This window comes from Microtus pennsylvanicus, chromosome 2 (genome assembly GCF_037038515.1).
Source record: "Microtus pennsylvanicus isolate mMicPen1 chromosome 2, mMicPen1.hap1, whole genome shotgun sequence".
In the NCBI taxonomy this organism is placed as follows: domain Eukaryota; kingdom Metazoa; phylum Chordata; class Mammalia; order Rodentia; family Cricetidae; genus Microtus; species Microtus pennsylvanicus.
Genome location: NC_134580.1, coordinates 78,963,373 through 78,984,542, shown reverse-complemented (window position 1 = coordinate 78,984,542; position 21,170 = coordinate 78,963,373). Strand labels below are relative to the sequence as shown.

The window sequence follows — 21,170 nt, the reverse complement described above, 5'->3', positions numbered from 1 at the left end:
TAGAGACGGGCTCGTTGTGAAAAGATCTGTAGCTATGAATTTTGTGTAACAGAATAAAATGAATTGTATTTATAACTTACTGTCAAAAGTATTACAAGCAAGGATGGAAAAAGCAAAACTTAAAGTGGAATTCAGACCTCCTAGAATCTATTGTTATAAATCAAAGCAACAATACTGTACAGATTCAAACATGTAAAAAGCTTTTAAAAATTAATTGATTTACTTTATGTATATGAGTGCTCTATCTGCATGTAGACCATATACATGGTTGTGGGTCACCATCTGGTTGTTGGGGATTGAACTCAGGACCTCTGGAAGAACAGCTAGTGCTCTTAACCTCTGAGTCACCTCTCCAGCCCCTAAAACATGTCTTACTTAAAACAGAAAAGGAATTAAGAGTCCAACAGATGAACTCAAGAACTGTGGGAAGTCCTTCCCACACAGCAATAGACCTGAACACCCTAACCAAAGAACTAACCCTACATGTATGTAGCTGGGCTTAGGGATCCGGATGGAGCAGTAGCCATCAGAGCTTCCTATCTTCCACTGGAGCAGACTGTCTGTCCCAGTTCTTCTGAGCCTATCTCACCATTATATCTGGGGGTCTGGGAAACACTGCTGTTAAGATGAACAGGAGTTATACTCGAGAAGCTTAATTTAAAACATTATATCGGGAGACTCACATCTGCAGTCAGTTTAGATGACTCTGGAGTGATGGTATCATGGGAAGAGACGTCTACTATCAGAAAAGGTGAGACAAGTTTACCTCTAGGAGATACATGGATCACTGGAGACCAAAAGGCAGACTATGGTAGCCTCCTAGAAGCTCCCCAAAACTCAAATCTTTTGTTATTATGCCCTGGGTCAGGTTCTTCCCACACTGGATAGAACAATATTATATCTATGACCATAGTCTATGTTGGAAATAACAATATATGGTTTAGGTCATAAAAGATATTATGCCTTCTACCATGTTCTCTCTTGGCATGGGAAAATTCAGCTTCCTTAATAGGACAGTCAAATAGTCCAATAAAATGTAGTGCAAGCTCCTCCCAATGGCACTGTGAGCAAGCTCAGTTGTAAGCAAATATGGCATTTGCAGATTGGCCTTTAAACGCCTAGAGGACTGTCAATGTCCTTGCTTACATTTCTAAGCCTGAGCCACGCACAGTTAAGCCCCTCCTGGATTCCTGGATTCCTGGATTCCTTGCTCATGGGAATTAAGTGAGACAGCAGATGGCTATTATCTTCTACATTTTACAGGTAATTTTCCATGAAGTAATAGATTAAAATAAGGCTATCTCTAGATGTTCCCAAAGACTACTATGCTTGGAGAACTAGATGGTTCTACTTTCACTGGGGAGACGTGGAGAAGCTCATCTCACTGACTAGGTCACCAGACCTTTACGAAGTCTCTTTCTAACACTTCATTTATTTCTGCCTCTAAGACTTTCTCCACATAACGTTCAAAAACGAATTGCGAAGTAGCACATGTTAAATCTCAGGCTTGTGTTTTGTTAGGTTGAAATTAAGAAGCACCAATAATAATAATGATAACAATATGTTACTTCCTCTTGCCAAAAACTCTGGGACCCATAAATGTCCTTTTTGGGGGGTTGTATTAAGTATTGAACCCAGGGCTTCTTGCATGCTAGATACGTACTCTACTACTGAGCTACACTCTCTACAATGTTTCTTAATTTTGTCCTGAGACAGTGCCTTATTAAGTTCTCCAGGTAGACTTGCAAATATGCAGTTGTCCAGCCTCAGCCTTCCATGAAGCTGTGACCAAAGGTGTATGCTACCATGCACAGTCAAAAATACGTTTAAAAATGTATTTTCATTTCAAAGATTTTGTAAATGCAATGCCATTGTGCTCCTAAAGCCTAAATACTTTTATTTTCAGCCAGAGGAAGGAAATGGAAATCACCAAGCAACAGGCACTACTCACAGATCTACTAATGCTGAAGCTTGAGAGGACATTGACCAATTCCTTTTTCCAGAATGGTGTATCAACCTTTGTTCTGAATGAAGACATGGAAGTAATTTCCAGAGAAAATAGTTTAAGGAAACTAGAAATGTGCACAGAATTTAATTGAAACAAAGCAAATCGATTTTTTCCAACATTCCATAGAATTGTTCTGAGGTTAAAAACAAACAAAATCTCCAAACTTTCCAAAAAATATATTTAACAACAGCTGCACAGAGACTAAACATATATTATTTTAAGGGACGTCAAACATTATTTAAAATGTTCATAATCTACAGCCCTTGATGTTTTTGTGGAGATCTGGAAATCCTAGCACTCTTATCTAAAGAAAACAGAGACCACCTGTCTCTGTCTCCTTCCTTCCCTGCCCCCACTCCTTTCAAAGATAAGATCTACGTAGCCCTGGCTGTCCCGGAACCCCCTCTGTAGCCAGTGCTAGCCTCAAACTCAGACATCCCATGTGCTGCTCACTGCTTCCCAAGTGTGGGATTAAAGGTAGCATTAAGTGCACAGCTACTTTCTCTTCTTCTGACGCACTTCTCCTCTGCCCCACTAGATCGAAATGTCCCGTTTCCTCTCGCAATTACAAGTTTGTTTGTTTGTTTGCTTTTTACTGGAGAGACAACCATAGAGGGTAGAGATGGGAAAGCCTACCTTGCCAGCAGCCCGCCAAAACTGTTACTTGCTTAAGATATGGTACGATCTTCAAAGGGTCATTATCAGCGCTAACTACAATTTGTGCTAAAATAATAAAGCTTAGTGATCACAACAGTGTAGGCTCCTTTATATTTAATCCACAATTTCCTACAAAGTAAACATCATCATTATTTCTATTTTACATAGTTTATTTTTGTTTGTTTTTAAAGTAGAAAAACAGAAAGGTCAATAAATTTGTTCATGAATACAAAACTAAGTGGTGGTCTTAGGATTCAGGGACTTTGTGAATAAAAGTCTAAAACAGGCTTTGAAAACACCACATAATGATCCAGCACAGTCTGGGGCATTTTGCTTAACAGGCAACGGTCCCTTTCCATTGTCTTGGAGACAGGTCTGAATCTAGAGGCCCTTAGTAAATGGGGGAGCTGAAATCTCATTTCATAAATACGGTCTCTCTGCACCTCCCTGCACCTCCCTGCACCTGACACAGCTACCTCCCAGAGGTTCTGAGTCCCTAAGAGGCTGGAATGCAAATAGACTCTGCAAACAATGCGACGCAAAGTATTTGGGTCGAAAACGCTGCCTGTTTGCTCAGCCTGACTCTGAGACTCCTGGAGTCTGGAAGAACAAACACAGCCCTTTTGGGGGCCGCACGGTAATCCCAAGAGGGCGGGGTCAGGCTGATAAAGAGCCTCGGGCCTTGGTCCCTTGAAGAATCCTAGGACTGTAATGGGGCGGGGACAGATTGACACTCCAGTGACATAAGTCCTCAGGGACCTCAGGCTAGTGGTTTTCGGACAGGTTGACACCTCCAGGGAGGGCGTGGGGAAGGCGGGGCCCACCGCCTTCTGCTCGGTGAGGAGAACCTGCGCTGGAGCTTCTCCTTCCGGGGGGATGCTCAGCCCCGCGGGAAAACGCAGAAAAAGGCTCTTGCCGCTTTAAGTGACTCAGGAAGTGAAAGGAGGCCGCTGACGGCGAGGGGCAAGTGGAACCGGGGCGGCGCGGGTCCGCGGCGGCCGCGATCTTGCCGGGCCACGGAGGCTGAGCTGCGCGGCGGGCGCGGGGGCCGACGGGGCGCGGGCAGCCGAGCCGGAAGTGGCGCGTGAGGGACGAGGCGCAGCGCGGCTCGCAGCGGAGAGAGGCCGAGGGGGCGGCAGGCCCAGCGCTATCGGCTGGCCGGGCCCAAGGCCTCAGCGGTGCAGACGCGGCGCGGCCCAGCGGGGCGGGCGGTCGGTCCCCGGGGAGCAGGCGGGCGTGCGTGCGGAGGCCCCGCGCGGTGCAGGCGGAGAGCACGTCAGCCGCTAGGCCTCGGCCGCGGCCCTGCAGCCACATGGCCTCCGGAGTGGGCGCGGCCTGCGAGGAGCTGCCTCCCGACGGCACGTGTGACGAGTGCGAGCCCGACGAGGCGCCCGGGGCCGAGGAGGTGTGCCGCGATTGCGGCTTCTGCTACTGCCGCCGCCACGCCGACGCGCACCGCCAGAAGTTCCTCAGCCACCGCCTGGCCGAGTACGTCCATGGCGCCCAGGCGTGTACCCCGCCTGCCCGCGAGGACGACGAGGTCCCCGAAGACGTCGAGGCCCAAGGGGAGCCCGAGGGAGAGGTAGAGAGCGAGGTGGGGGAAGAAGAGAGCGAGTCGGAGGAGGACAGTGAGTCGGAAGAGGAGAGCGAGACGGAGGAAGACAGTGAGGATGAGAGCGAGGAGGAGAGTGAAGAAGAAGACAGCGAGGAAGAGATGGAGGATGAGCAGGAAAGCGAGGCGGAGGAAGACAACCAAGAAGGAGAGTCCGAGGCAGAGGGAGAAACTGAGGCAGAAAGCGAATTTGACCCCGAAATAGAGATGGAAGCGGAGAGAGTGGCCAAGAGGAAGTGTCCTGACCATGGGCTGGATTTGAGCACCTATTGCCAGGAAGACAGGCAGCTCATCTGTGTCCTGTGTCCCGTCATTGGGGCCCACCGGGGCCACCAGCTGGCCACACTCGATGAGGCCTTCGAAGAACTGAGAGTGAGTATCGGGCATTCACAGCATAGGTCTAAGGGGACCAGGACCCCCAGTTCCAACTCAGATAGCTAGCCGTGACCACATTCATTTACCTGTCTCTCCAAAACAAAAACAAACAAACAAAAAAAAAAAACGAGTCACCTTTTTGGGAGCAGTGCCAATTCTACCATTTTGGTTGAAATTGTCAAGGTGTCGATTCTCATCTGAGAAAATACAAGTACATAGAAAATCTTGGGTATAATTTCTGCAAATCTCTGCTCCCTGGATCCCAGGATCTGGATCCCAGGATCTGGATCCCAGATTGAGCGTTCCTTGGTTCCGTGCGAATTTTGACGCTACTTAGGCCATTTTTCACATCATCACCATTGTTAGGGTCAATGTTTTGACTTAGTGCTCTTGCTATGGCAACTCAGCCCAACTGAAAACGTGAGAAACCATGTTGTTTTTGGCAAAACCAAGTAGCTGGTTCTTGTGATAAGCCTCTGAAAGTGGTGAACTAGACGATGATATGGTGTGTGCCTTGAGTTGCCGTAGGCTCTTCGTTTTTTCAGCCTTAGTAGGAAGGTGTGTAGCTGGAAGGTTGTATTGGTCCAGGGACGGAGGCTTTCATGTCCACTCTCTAGACTTTGATGTGTTACAGCCGTAGACTTTTAGTAACTATTTGTTGATTGCATTTGGGTTGCCTTTCTGGATACAGTGGATGACTATAACCAGTAAGAACAGTCTTTCTGTGTGTCGTGTTCTTTAAGAGTTGGTAAATGTCATATTAGGACTTTGGTTTCCCTAAGCAGTCTTACAACCACCGGTCTCAGAATAACTAATATTTTGATAGTGAAAATACTCCATATTGATGTTTCCCTTATGCCTGTTTTTAATGTAAAATACACTTACAAAGTGTACAAAATATGTAGTCTATTAATAACTACAAAGCAGATACTTGAGAGACCATCACCCAGAGCAGAAATAGAACATGATTACGAATGTTGACACTCTTCATACCTCTTTCCTGAGTCTTCTTTTGCTAACCGTTTTCCTGACGTGGGCCAATGCTTTTCTTACTTATCTTTATCCTACAGCATCTGTGTGCATTTCCGAACTTGAACTTGACATTACGGTTTTTATGTAATTGTAGTGCAGTATTTGTGAGATTCATCCATTGACTGGCTGCGGTTTATTTTTCATTGTTGTATTGAACTCCATTTTATGGATATGCCACAAGTTACTGTATAAATGAACATTTGACTTGTTTCCAGGTTCTCGAATTTCTTGCTGTTACAACTGATGCAGGTGTAACGTGGTGGCATATGTCTGTAATTCTAGCATTCCAGAGGTGAATGCAAGAGGACCAGAGTTCAGTGTTAATCTCAAGTCCATAGTGAGTTTGGAAAATCCTGTCTCAAAAACAAAATGACACATCTTCTCAAAAAGTACTGCAGGTGTAAGCATTCCCGGTCATGCCTCCTGATTCCCATTTTCCTGTATTTAAATGGAAATAGTACCCAGTGTTACCATCTGTTTTCCAAGTGGTGGTTGTAGTTGGCATAATCATGAAGACTTTTCCTGTTGCCCTGAGTCTTCACCGCCACTTGATATTAACAGTACCTTTCATTTTTCCCAGAGTGGTGACTATGTAATGAATGATGTCATATTGTGGTTTTAATTGCAGTCCTTTTGGTTTCTGTGTATCTTTTGTATTTCCTCTTTTGTGATGTGTAATCAGATCAAAAGAGCAAACTCAGTATTTGGTTATCTATCTTTTTTCTCACTAACTTATGTATGTACACATATACATGTGTCTATACACATTGTTTTTTATTGTCTCTATTTCAGATATCTTCTGTCTCATGGTTTTTCCTTCCTTTTCTAATATAGTAATAATAGTATGAAGCACTGAGTACCCAGGAGACCTGCAAGTATTAGGACATAAGAAAGATGAAGGGAAAGAGGATGGCTTGATATCTAGACAGACTCACCCTTAAGTTCCACTTCAGTCTCAACTTCAGAATTACTTTCTTGTTCAGTCTGAGATGGCAGCTTCCTTTTGTGCACTTCTTCCTGTTGGCTACTTCAGTATCTATAATCTGGGGCTGAACTGTTGGGTGGTGGCAATGAGCTCAGGTACTCAGGGACCTGAGGAGAAGGCAGAGGACAGACAAGAGCAAAGCTTTAGTTGTGGTATGTGGAGTGGAGATGAGAAATAGAAAAGCCTGGTCCAGGGGAGGCAGGTCCACAGAGAGAGACAGACAGACAGACAGTCATAATAGAGGGCAAGACAACATAATATCAGGGGAAAATAAAACTGACTTTTTTTTAATAAAAAAATATGGATTTGCTTTTTTTTTGTGGGTTTGAATATTTAGAAGAGAGGTGTGAACAGTTGCTTCTTGGCCTTTTGGCCAAGAGACTTAGAAAGTAGAAGAGAGTTACAAACAGTGTGATCTGCTGTGTGAGTTTAGTGAAAGAGAGTGATTTTAACCAGAGGCATGGCACCACAATGGTGTATTGGAGAAAATGGTAGTTGAGGCATGCTTTGAAAGATGGGAAGGAATTAATAGGTAGGTATGGTGTTAGATAAATGCTGTCTATGTTACCATAGCAACAATCGGTATTCATTTATTCTAACCCAAAATATTGGTTATTATGTCAGTGTTAGACTATTCCCTTTGTGTTATTACCTCTCATAAGTCTAAGTCTAGTAGTATATGTTAGTCTTCACTATGTTCCCAGCACCTACTATAGGGCCTATTGGATAATTAACACACATGAAATACTTGATAAATGTATGATACGAAGTATAATAATTTTATCTAATAGCACTAAAGAAGTGATAAAGACATTGTACTGTAGTGTATATCAGTGTTTATATTGGAACTAAGTTCAATTATACCTGTGATGGAATAACTTGGAATCCTAAGCTGGCAGCAGTTCATATAAGATAGATGCCTATTTCTTCCCCGTGTAAGTGACAAAGTGACATCTGGATGTAGGAGTCTAAGATTGGAGGAAGCATGAAGTTTTATCTTGGCTCTTGCCAGCTCTTCTCTGCTATCTTTGTTACAAACTGAGATGGCCATTGAAGTCTAGCCAGCATGCCTAACTTCTAAGATAACAGGTAGAAATGAAAGACACACCCCTCTATTTTAATGTTTCTTTCCAGAAGCGTGAATTCCTGCTTAGGTTTCATGGGGCAGAACTCAATCCCATAGTTTATCTAGTTGCAAGGGAGACTGGGAAATAATCACGTCTCCGGGTTACAGTCTGACAAACTAAAAGGTTTTGTTATCAAGGAAGAATGTTGAAGTCTCTGCCTCATTATCCTTACAGTCCTAGCAGTCATGGTGGGAAATTCAGTTAGCTTCTGAGTCTTGGTTTCTTATCTTTCTCTTTTTTTCCTTTCCTTCCTTCCTTCCTTCCTTCCTTCCTTCCTTCCTTCCTTCCTTCCTTTCTTTCTTTCTTTCTTTCTAGATAGGGTTTCTCTGTGTATCTCTGGCCTTGAACTTCCAGAGATCTGCCTGCCTCCCTGAGTGCTGGGATTAAAGGTGTGCACCACCAATGTCTGGCTGAGTCTTGGTTTCTTAACATGGGCATAATTGTCCCCCTCTTTGGGGCTGTAGTAAAGAGAAAAAGTAAATTCATACATAGGGCCTAGGACAGTGTGCATGATCTTCTAAGCTCTCAGAAACTGATGGCTCTCATTACCATAGAAAGCTCTGAGGCTGTCTTTACTCTGAGTCCAATTCCAGGCAAGTTAGTCTGGCAGCCGGAGCTGTTCTGGACACCCAAGTTTTCTTTGGTGGAAACTGTTCAGCCCCCTCTCCTTCTGTTCTTTCTGCCTGCTCTAATTGGCTGAGTTGATAAGCTCTGAAAACTTGTCTTCAGAGAAGAGGTTCCTATATATTTTAGTGTTCTGCTGTTAGATTATGCATTAGCTCCCCCAAAACACAGCTGCTAGGTCTATTTTAGGTTCACAGGTTTGGCTGTTGTCCTCTTCAGATTCTGTTCTGTACTCTGTAACTGTGGGAAGTTTTTACAGGAGTCAAGGGGTGATGGGAGCAATTCTTTACTTTCTAGGTAGAGAATAGCCTCAGTTACTCTAGTAGATTGTTATGGAGAGAAGCTTCTATAGATATTCCCATTCTTCTTCCAGGACTTTGAGTCTTTATGAACACTGGCAGGGTATAAGTTGTGTTGAATTGTAGATTCTGGCTCAGTAATTGTAGAGAGTAAAAATGTTGACCTTTGGAGATGTAAAATTAAAAGAGACTAACATTTGCTAAATTTTGAGACTTTTCTAGAGATAAAGGAAAAAGTAATAACTGCCATTTATTGAGAAATTTGAATACATTTCATGGTTTTACACTTGATCCTCACTCTAGCAAGCTGTGTTACTCTGATTCTCATTTTATAAATGAGGGGAAAGATGTTTAAAGAGGTTGAATTTTGCCAGATCACTCACTGTCAACACAGAATTACAATTTTAATACAAAGAAAATAAGAGCTTATTCCAGAGCCAAATATGAGTGACCATTTCCCAGGAACACAAATTCAAGGTACTTAAACACTTTATTTCAAGATAGTAACAGGCTCATGAAGTGTTTCTAGTAACAGAACAAAAAAACTATTGATAAAAGTGTCTTTAAAATCCATTGGGAGCATCAGGTGTACAGGTTACAGCAAAGGGGGAGGTTCCTGCAGATACAATTTGACAATATTCTTAGCCTTTGAGTTTGTAGAAATTAAAGTTTGTTTCCTAAAAAGATCTTGCCTGATACTTACAAGGATGCTAGTTGAAATACAGAATTGTGCAATAAATAGCTTTTTTTTGGGGGGGGGGAGTTAAAGATAGCACAAATTAATACGGTTTTCAACAAGCAACATCCCAGCTTTCCACAATCACAGGAGTTGTAATGAGTTCATCAGCCTTGTAGAATATTTAACGGAGTTGGGTGTTTTCATTGTTGTTGGCTACTTGTTTTTTTTTTTCTGGGAACTTCAGTTCACAGAAGTAAGTAAAAAGAAGAATTTCACTTCAGCTCTGCCACCAGAATGCATATTCTTCCTTTTTGTTCTCTGTGTATTTTCAGTTACTCTTACTTGTGCTTTTTACATTTCACAGAACCATTTGTTGACTGCTGTCTGCTGGGATGTACTTCATGCATAAAAATTACTTTCAAACTACTTTTCTCATCCTCCTGAAAGACCTCCTATTCTGCAGAATAGTTTGTTGTTCTTTCTGTGCAGCAGTTTTTTAGTTTATTTGATCCCGAGTTGTCACTGTGCATTCAGTTAGTAACAATCACAATGGCAACAGAATGTGTGGAGCACTTCCTGTGTGCAGCCATCTGTACTGCAGACTTCATACACGCTTGCCACTTATCTCTCCCCACAATTTTATGAGGTAAATTAGTGAGCTGTATTTGTTATTCGAATTTAATTAATGGCCTTAGGTTTTTTCTTTTCACTTCTTCATTCAACAAATATTTATTGAAATTCTTTAATTTTCCAGTGGAAAATTTATGCCAAGATATTTTAGCTGTCAATTTTATGTTTATTTCTTCATTCTTTGATGTTTGATTTTTTAAAACAAGGTATTCTGTGTAGTACTTGCTGGTCTGGTACTCGATATGTAGCTCAAACTGGCATCAAACCTGTAGCAATCCTCCTTACTCGGGGTTCCAAGTGCTGAGATTATAAGTATGTGCCACCATGCATACCCAGTTTAGCTGACAATTTAAAAATGTAGGAGGAAGGACAGCTTTCCAGTTTTTTTTAGGGAGTACCTAAGCAGAGTTTAAAGCCATCAGCTCTAGAGAGCTTCTTATGCACCTGAGCAAGTCATTTGTGTCATTTACTTCCTACTAGGTGCTGAAACTAAAATCCCTTTACAGAAGATAGCACAAAGAAATTATGGGATGATCATAATTAAATATAAATTGCCATGAAAATGAATAAACCAGAACTGGGACTATATCTCAACAATGTTTGAAAAACAGGCAACTGATAGAAATATTTATATTGAATGGTAACTTTTATACTTTAAAAAAAAATCTAGAAAAAATAATTTCCATGTGGAGTGTTTTTGGCTGTAAGGAACCTAACAAATAATTCTAAGTCTCTGATGTCATTGAACTTACATTCTATGAACAAATTATATTAAGCAAAGTTAAGTCATAGGATTTATTTTAAATAATGCACAATTTTAAGAACAAACACTGGAAAGGGAGATAGAGAATAGGTAGGATGTAAGGAGAGAATAGGTAGGATGTAAGGAGAGGAAGGCTATAGAAGGCTCTGAAGAGGACCTGGAATAGTGGCCTTGAAACAGAAACCTAGAAACCTCTTTTGCTAAACAGTATTGAGTCCTCACTGGGGCCCACAGGCATCCAAAAGCAGGATGCAAATCTGGGGCCTGCCTTCATTCTGTGCTGTGGTTGAAGGAGAGAGTCAGCTTGACTTTTGAGACCAGCAAAACCTTGGACAGGGCATCTTGCAGATGAAGACCAGTGTTCATAAGGGCTAGGCTGCACCCTCAGCTCTTACCAGATTGCTGGTTTAACAATTTACCAGACTACATGTTGGACCTGAGCTGAGAAAATTAATAATGGGCAGGACCACACCATAGCTGGGATTGCTTAGTTCAATCTAAAATTCATGTCAATACACAGAAGACAGTTTTGGGACCAATAAACCCTTAGTTTTGTTCCTGTTTCTAGTGTGGCTACATTGAATAAATCTTTCTCTGCTATTTACTTTCACTTGTCTCTTAAATTGGTGTATTGGGAATGGGTAGCTTTGATACTACTCTGACACCATAGTTATAGCTAGAGCCAGTTGTGGGAGCATCTGGGGGCATAGTAGTTCAGGTGGAGGGAATGGCCATAAGATGAAACAGACATACTGAGGCAGTTAAGTGAATGGTTGGAGTATAAGAAATAGGGCAGGCAGGCTTGGGGAGGTGGTGAGGAGTAAAAAGGTCAAGTTACCAAGTAGGCCATTATAAAGATTTTGGATTTTCTTCTGAGTGACCTAGTTCTGTTTAAGCAAGGGAATGAATGATCTGTTTTATATTCTTAAAACTTTACTCAGCTTGCATGTTAGTGTACAGCTTTAATCTACACATGGGAGGTTGAGGCAGGAGGATGGTTAATCAACTCACAACATGGTGACATCCTGTCTTAAAAAACAAAAACAAGATCAAAACAAACAAGCAAAAACCCAGTCTAACAAAAGAAAACAAAACTCAATTTCTGCATGGAAAACAGACTATAAGATAACAAGAGGGCTAGTATTGCTCCTTGCCCGGTGTTGGGGTAGAAGATGGTGAAGAATGTATAGGTTTAACAGACATGTTAGAGTTAGTTTTAAAACAGCTGAGGGGCTAGAGAGATGGCTCAGCTGTTATGAATGCTTTCTGCTCTTTTAGAGGACCAGAGTTCAGTTCCCAGTGTTGAGTGGCTCACATCCACCTGTAACTCCACATCTAGGGGATCCAATACCTCCTTCTAGCCTCTGTGGCACCTGCCCCCATGTGGCATACATAAACACGTACACAGAGACACATAAATTAAAAATAAAATCTTTAAAAATAATAGTAACAATAAAAAACACATGGTAATAGATTTCAGATCCAAGAATAATTTTTAATCTGAGGAACTAAACTCCCAGCATGGTTTAGGTTTCTAGTTGGAAATTAAATAAAATGCAGAAGGTGGCAAAGATTTTTATGTATGGGGTGGTGATGTTAGTTTTTCATTTCATTTCTTTTTAACAAAAATGTTTCATTTTTAAAATAGCATGTAAAACAATGGGTTCATTATGGCATTTTCCCATATACTTTGTTTTTGTTGATTTTTTTTTCCCCTCAATTCCCCTTCTTTATCCTCTTTTTCCCACTGGTCTCTTCCCTTCTCCCAGGAACCTCCATTCCATTTTCATACCACATCTACTCTGTTTCCCCTTCACATCTCCCTTTTCACGCATGGTTCTAGTTTCATGACCTATACATCCCCTATATAAACTTATAGAAAAATTAAATTCTAGGACCCACTTATAAGAAAACATACATTTTCTATTTGGCTCTAGGTTGTTATGATTAATATAATAATTTCCAGTTCCATTAATTTTTTTGCAAATATCATGATTTCATTTTTCATTATGGCTGAATAAAATTCCATCGGTATACACACTACTTTTTATGTGCAGGAACATGGGTAAAGAGTTTTTTTATAAGAACATGGGCAACTTCAGAGGCCACTTCTCTGAAGGAAATGTCTTGTTTTCACCATTAACTGCTGTTGGTCCTTAGGGAGAGGTAAGGCTTAGTAAACCCTTTCCCTCTCCACAATGGAATGTTGATGGGCCAGTCTTATGCAGATAATCACATCTATGCCTGGAAGACTGCATTTCACAAAACTTCACCAATTCTTCCAGGCTTACATTCTTCTAGTTTTCTCTTCCAGAATGTTCTGTGAACCTTGGAGGAAATGATAGAGATATCTCATGAGAGCCGAGCATTTGACAATCATTTATTCTTAGGACTTTGACTAGTTATGCATCCTTGTAGAAACTGTTGCCCACTGAAAAAAGAAGCTTCTCTGACCAAAGCCGACAGTAGCACTAGCCTATGAGCAAGCAAAAGCATAAATATTTATAAAGCAAGTCGATGGGCACATGGTGTCCATTTAGCAAAATGATGATGCTGATACTATAGCTTCCCCATTTGGATCCATGACCTCCTTGGCTATGGCTTTTTAGCCACACTACAGTACCAGACATGCATTTCCTCCTGTGGATGAAGTCCAAACAGAGAGGAGTTGGTTACCTCTATAAAAATTATGCCACTGTGGCACCAGTGTGCACACAACTGCCTGGAACTTCACAGGACCCATAGCTGAGGATCTACACTGTTAATAACATTTTTACTGATAACATCCTGCATGGAACCTTCTGGCACTATGAAAACTAGTCAGCATGGAGGAAACTTTCAGCTCAGCTCCCACTTGATTTCTCTATATCCCGCAACCAAAGTCTGTGGTATCTTCAGTAATGTGGTCTTAATAGTTGTGGGGAGAAACCAACAGCGATGAACAATAGCCCGTATTGGCTTCCCTGGCCAATAACTCAGGAAAACGGCACACTCCTGTGACTGGAATTTTCATTTAATTCCTTTATGGCTTCTGGAAGTGGAGTTATCTACCCACCAAGTCCTGTTTTTCTGATCTTCAGCTTGAACCCCAGCATCTGTCTCAGGGTTTTTAATTACTTGTGATACCTTTTTGTTTGTTAAATGATTTACGCTGGTGCTGAGCCTGAACAGTACAAGAGTTGAATCTGTCTTCGCTTTAGTAGCTTCCTATTGTATATCAAAGGCTTCTGCTAGCCACAGTTAGCTTTGTAGTCTGTGAGACTGGAATCTTCTTCTTTCTAGAGATTCCGCAGACTCTGTGGCCACTAGGGTGGCTAATGTTCTATTTGGGATAGATTTGGGGGATGCATGTCTCCCAAGTGTTTTGGGAGGGGAAGCAAAAGCAGCATTGAGATTTATACATGAAGACCTGTCTCTGTACTTTGAAAACCTAGAAAGCATTAACCACCCCACTGTAGATGCCAAGTAGCCCCTTGGTACTTCAGAGTTCTTGCCTCTCCAATAAATAGCAGGTTGGTGGCTGTAGAGGTTCGATCTGCCTGCTAACCTCAGTCTCAGGAATACCAGACCTCAGAATTACTTAGTTGAAGGCTGCTGGGAAGCAGGACTTCTTTTCCCAGGGAGAGGCCTGCCCCTGAATGCTTCTGCTTAAGTTCTTTCATTCTATACAACAGCTTTCAGGGCATTCTCTCACCCTAGGCTTTGCTAGTTGAATTTACTCTCTGATTTGGAACTGTTTCCTTTTCTCGGGCCGCCAGGATAGCTAAGTTTAAAACAGTATCTTTACCCCTCTAGATGGTGCCTGACATTACTTCCCAGTGTTACAGAGATTGCTCTCCATTGCTGACTGGCTGCCAGAGGAGTCACTGTCTCACCAAAATTCTCAATTGTGAGAGCTGTGGGTTTGTCCTGTGGCTGGGTCTTCTGGTCTCATTTTATCAGCCTTGCTGGCTAATCACTTCAGTGAGGCGGCTCTGCTTCCCTTCATCCCACAGGGAACTTTGTTTTGAGGTTGGGGCTGTGTTTGACTCCACTTATTTTCTCAGCACTTTCCAGCTGTTCTATCACTAAGTTTGTAATTTTGAGGTTCTTCCTCTCTTTTTGAAATAGAGTAGGGGGGCACTGAGTGGGGTGTTTGTTTTTTTGTTTATTTCTTTTTTTTTATTCTAACTCTGGTTTTAGTGCCATAGGGAGCTAGCTTCTAGACCACCATCTTACCTGGTCGCTCTCGTGATTTGTAAACATTTGTAGCTAATTTTAAATGCTACTGTGATATGTAGGACAGCACTAAATGCAAAAGGAAGCAGCTCTGTAGACTACATGCTTCACACTTGTAGCGTCTGATCTATTCATCAAAATAGAAGTATGGAATCCCAGATGCTAAATTACCTAAGCTCACATAGCAACTAGTGGCGTCTAGTTGTACCTGGGCCTCCTTTCTTTGTGCAAGGCATGTTACACTAAGAGAATTAAACCTTTTCTTTTGGAATCTTAAGAGAAGTCACTATCACTTTTCCTAGAAAAGTGCATGTACAGTGGTTTTGAGAATTTTAGGCCACGAGCTCTATACAGGGAACATTGGGTAAAAATCCTCTCGTTCCTGCTGGTTCATATATTTACTATATAAAAATAGGCCCTAATATTTAAGTTTAGGCAAACTAATAGGAAAGGCATTAGAAGTAGGCACCCCGGGCTATCCTGCCCCTTTCCCTCTGTCTTATTGCTGTTGTTTTTTAAAATTAAATCTTAAACATGCCACTAGTAGTACATTGAACTAAATCTAAAATTTTCCTATTATCATGCTTAATACCAGACCCAGATATATCACTTTTCTTTTGTTTACATATATTGCCCATAGAAAATATATACTATATGAGTTATTTTGCTGGTTTTAAGAAATCCCATAGTATATCTGTTATAAATCAAGATATATACAGATCTACTTTATTTTTTTTATTATGTCATATTCTATAGTTCTTAAATTCCATAGTTTGCTTATCCATTCATTATTAGACACTCAGGGTATATAGTCCTAAACGATTGGAAATATTACAAATATTTTTATACATGCCCCCTTGACATATCCTTCCTCAAGAGGAAGATAGGCATGTACATGATTGATGTGGTTTCAAAGTAGCATTCCCACTTTATACTTCTAAATCAAGTGACATATGGAATTTCCCCAAAGCCCCTTGGTACTGGTTGTTTCAGATTAAAGCATCCTTTCCAGCCTGGTGGGGAAGACTGATATCTTAATTATGAGTAACTTTAAGCATCCTTTGTGTCTTCTGATGTATTTGTCATGTTTCACTTTTTCCGTTCATATCATTTGTTCACATTTCTTTTGGGCTTACTGATTTTGAGAAATTTGTTAAGCATTTTTCATATATTGTTGATACTAGTCTCTTCTGTCTTATATATTATAAATCTTCCTCACTTCCGTCTTTCTATTCCTTGTTTTCCATTGATTTGTGATTTGGGAGGCATAATTTCACTTGCACAACATCATTTTTATCCACTGTAAAGTGTGAACACATTAGCTCTGACACCGTTTCACTGTGAAATGCTAGTGAAGGGGTGTTTAAGTCCTTTAGTTACTCATTTGATTTCCACCAGTTACTTTTCTTATCAGCAACGTGAGAATACAGCATTTTTAAGGGTTTTGAGGAATACCAACAAAAGAGCATATGGCAGTGCTTTGGAGCTTTGCGTGAGAGGTGGAAGTCATTTTGTCTTTTAGTTTTATTGTGACTTGCCCTAGGAACTGACTTTTGTGACAGTTGATCAGATTCTGAGCTATAGGTGTCACGGCACAGCCCGTGCTTATTTTGCACTGTCTTGGTGGAGGGAAGAAGTGTATAAAGCAAGGTGTGCTCATGTTGATCGGCATCCTGGAATGCATTATGGGATGGAAGTGCCATGTAAGGAAAAGCCCTCTTCTCCCCCAGCTGTGTCACTTGCTCCAGAATGATATGTAGAATCTGTTCATTTATGGGACGAGATACCTTTTTTTTTTAAAGATTTATTTATTTATCATGTATACAGTGTTCTCCCTGCATGAATGCCTGCAGGCCATAAGTGGGCACCAGATCTCATTACAGATGGTTGTGAGCCACCATGTGGTTGCTGGGATTGAACCTGGGACCTCTGGAAGAGCAGTCAGTGCTCTTAATTTCTGAGCCATCTCTCCAACCCGGGACGAGATACTTGAAAGGTTAGAATTACTTGCCTTTGTGTCCTTGTTCAGTTCTCAGAACAAGGGATACAGAGGAAACATTGGGGGACATATAGCAGTGTGTGTGTGTGTGTGTGTGTGTGTGTAAAATTCAGTTTTGGTTGTCTAGACTCAACAATTAACAGAAACATCATACAGCTCTACAGATTGGGAGTATTTATACTCAGATACCACCCTTAGGCCCATATCCTCGTATCTTCTTCCCTGTGTCTTTGAAGTTCCTTCCTTTCACCATACCTGTCCCCTTACACACTGCTTTCCAAGAACTCTGTCAGAATGTCTTGAGCCTGCTACCAGGGCCTATAGAGCCTGTCTGTATGGTAGATCTTGCCAATGAATTCTATACATGCTATGTACTGATCCCATAGGTCGCAGGTGCGGCTAGAGGGACTGTTTGAGAAGGTGTTTGTAGTGCTTGCTTACTCCATTGAACACCTATGCATAAGGCTTCCTATAGTGTAGGGAAGGACTGGGGTGGAGAATACAGAGCTTGTGTGGGGTGAACTTGCACCAGGATCTTCCCTTTGTGGGTTTGTTTGTTTGTTTTCCCAATTCTAAAACTTGTCAGAGACAGATCTAAAGAAACTTTCTTTTTTCAGTTTTGGTGGTGGTGGTGGTGGTGGTGGTGGTGGTGGTGGTGGTGGTGGTGGTGGTGGTGGTGGTGGTGGTGGTGGTGGTGGTACTATTAAGGAAGATTTTCTTCATACTCATTTTGAAGTAGCAGAACATATTTTGAACATAGCAGACTCAATATAAAGCCCAATTAATGTTTGAGGATAACTGAGTTGCTGGAGAGGTAGACTGATTTCCTAAAGGGAGACTCTCAGGTGCTGTTCTGTGTTTCCCCCTGGGTAGGTGATGCTTTTGATGCTTTGTGAACAGGAGGAAGAATTCCACTGGCGAAATGCATTTTTAGGAAAAGGCAAAGGGTTTCCTCGTCTCTTTATACTAGTAAGGCACAGCTGTCTGCAGTGTCTGTCTGCTGCTTAGGGATTCCTTCTTCAGTCTTTTTCTGAAGGCTTTTAAGACATAGTTTGGTGCATTCCTTTCTGTTTTCTACAGCCAGAGGGAAAGTTATAATCCATCAGGGCTCTTGCGGAATAGCTTAGAATGGGTGCTAACAGCTGAGGGCTGTGTGTGTGTGTGTGTGTGTGTGTGTGTGTGTGTGTGTGTGTGAGAGAGAGAGAGAGAGAGAGAGAGAGAGAGAGAGAGAGAGAGAGAGAGAGAGAGAGAGAGAGAGAGTGAGTGAGAGTGTGTTTGGGGGTAGGGAAGAGATTTCTAGGGCCAAAACCTGCTTGTTCGGCCAATGAGAATAGGTTAGAGGAATGATGTCACCAGATAGGTTTTTTTGTCTGATCATCTTGTAAAAAGCAGGATTGTGTCTGGCAACTTAACCCTTTTTTAGGTATTTAAAGTTTCACCCTCTCTGGTATAATTTCTGCTCCCAGCTGTTAGGTGTGAGACCATAGACATTAAAGGCTTAAAGGACTATAGAAACTGGAGAATTATAAGCCACCACTTAAAAAAAAAAGAAATGACTAAACTTTAGAGCCACAGCTAGAATGGAAATGTGATCTGAGTTGTGTTCAGAGAGCACATCTAAAGCAGATGCTGGGCATGGCTGTATGATACCTTTTTCTTGTAGTCTTAGGATGGGAGGAAGCTTAGTGGGAGAAGACAGCCTTTAGTATATTTATTTATGGAATGGAGTCTGGTGGTTTGAATGTAATTGGCCTCTATAGGCTCACAGGGAGAGGCACTATTAGGAGGTGTGACTTTGTTGGAGTGGGTATGGCCTTGTTGGAAGAAGTGTGTCACTGTGGGAGTGTACTTTGAGGTTTCTTATGCTCAAGATGCTGCCCAGAGTTTCAGTTTGCTTCCTTTTGCCTTCTGATCAAGATGTAGCCAGCACCATGTCTGCCTGTGTGTCACCATACTACCAGCTGCCATGCTCCCCACCATGATGATAATGGACTAAACTTCTGAAACTGTAAATTGTTGCCTCAATTAAATGGTTTCCTTTATAAGAATTGCCATGGTCATGGCATCTCTTCACAGCGATAGAAATCCTATCTAAGATACCTGCGTTTTACAAAGTATTTCCTGTTGGGGAGGGATTGAATTGGCTTTGTAGATTTGGAGACTGTCATGATTAATCTTGAGGCTGATTTTGAGTAAGTGACTTTTGCAGTATTTGTTTATTCTTGTACTTTTTACGTGTCTTTTCTCCCATAAAATGACAGTTGTATTTATGCTTATTTCCTTACTGGTAAAATAAGTGGTCCTGTCCTATCTCATAGAGTTTCTGAGATAAGGAAACAAATTAGTTCTTGTGACTATAGATCTTGCTTTATGCCTGGATTATAATGAGTGTTTCTTAAGATTTTATATTCGCTTATTCATTCAGTGGACATTTTACACCTCTGTTTGTTTTGAACAGTACCTTATATGTCTTACAATTTTTTAGAGGGTGAGAATATTTGTAGATATGCATGTGTGTGCATGTGTGAAGGTCAGAGAAGAAATTTGTAGAACCAGTTCTCTCCTTCCACCTTTGTGTGGGTTCAAGGAAGTGAGCTCAAGTAATCGGGCTCGAAACCACTGGGGTGACAGTGCCTTTACCTGCTGAGCTATTATTCTGGCCCTGGTAAAGCACCACCTTCTTGATACAGGGTGTAGGAGACACAGACATTAAAAGATCGTTCCAGCCTATAAGGAACTCAAAACATCTTGAAGAAAACAGACAAAAATAATAATTAAATGCATGTTTCATTTTTTTAAATTCAGTGCTAGGTCCTCTTCTAACTATCCTGGCATACATGAACACAATTATCTTTCTCAGCTGTATGCAATATGTACTATAATGGCTAGCTTTATAGACAGAAATAGAAGTGTAGAAGGTAAGATGACTTGCCTACTACCACACAGTTGGTTATAGAGTTAGCATTTGAAACCAGGAAGTAAGAGTTGACATTCTGTGCTCATCTCTACAGTGGTCACTAGCCACATATAACATGAAATGTGCCTAGTCTGGGTTGAATTGGGCTGTATGAATAAGAACTAGATTTCAAAGACCTAATTGGAGGTGGGTGGGAACTATAAGACTCTCCCTCTCTCTCTCTCTGTCTCTCTCTCTCTCTCTGTCTTCTCTGTCTCTTTTCCCCCACCTTCAGTCTCTGTTTGTGTGTGTGTGTGTGTGTTAGAAAAGTTAATTTATTGTGAAAGAAAGGATTCCCAAGAGAAGAAAGGGCCAGACTAATAGGTAAAACTTCATATCGAAATTATATGTTGCTAATATTTTAGACATACCGAATTAAGTAAAATGTATTAAAAGTGGTCTTACTTTTCTATTATAGCTACTCTAAAACTTAAGTTTTTTTTTAAAGCCTACAGCACCCTGTATTCCCAAGGCAGTCTCCTATCCAAGTACTAACCAGGCCCCACCCTGCTGAGCTTCCAAGATCAGACGAGATGAGGTGTGTTCAAGGGTGGTATGGCCGTAGACTAAAACTTTAGATTTTAGAACACTTACTGTGTGCTGTGCACACTGCTAATACTTAAGTTTCATATTACCCTTTATATTACTGAAAAGTTTCTGACCCAAATAAGCCTCTCCACCGATACAGTAATCCAAATCAGATCAAATCAAACCGAATTAGAAAAAGCTCAGGTTTAATGGATACAGATGCTCTAAGATGACTTTCCAGCCCCCCAGAGAGGAGATGGGAAAGCAAGACCAGAAAACCATGTGTTCTCTGGGAGACAGTTTAAATACCCTGTGGGAGAGGTCTTGTGCATCTCTGGGGCAGGGTCTTTGTTTGGCCAAGGAGTCTGGACTCAGGTGTTCCACGGGAGGGGACTTAGGGTAGAGCTTCCATCTGAACATTCCAGATTCTTTGAATATATGGGAGCCAGGGCCTGGAGTGATGCTTCCATCCAAACATCCCCATTTTGTAGTCAAGAGAGATGATTGTAGTGATGAACCACGGGCAGGCCTACTTTTCATCCCACCCAGGTCCCGCACGGCTATCTTAGCCCTGGAAATAACAACACACAAATTGTATTCATTTAAACACTGCCTGGCCCATTAGTTTCAGCCTCTTATTGGCTAATTCTCACATCTTGCTTAACCCATTTCTAATAA

At 41.6% G+C, this 21,170-nt stretch overlaps 1 protein-coding gene and 1 pseudogene across 1 annotated transcript in view; one reads left to right on the top strand and one right to left on the bottom strand.

The window, feature by feature from the left end:
• The first annotated feature begins 3,713 nt into the window (after nucleotides 1-3,713).
• Trim44 (tripartite motif containing 44) overlaps nucleotides 3,714-21,170 on the top strand; it is a 101,921-nt gene continuing 84,464 nt past the window's right edge. The window contains exon 1 of the mRNA XM_075961536.1: nucleotides 3,714-4,649. Within this exon, the coding sequence (XP_075817651.1) occupies nucleotides 3,978-4,649 (672 nt within the window). The 5' untranslated portion in view covers nucleotides 3,714-3,977. The remainder of the gene's footprint in view (nucleotides 4,650-21,170) is intronic.
• Nucleotides 20,411-20,531, bottom strand: LOC142845354 (5S ribosomal RNA; annotated as a pseudogene).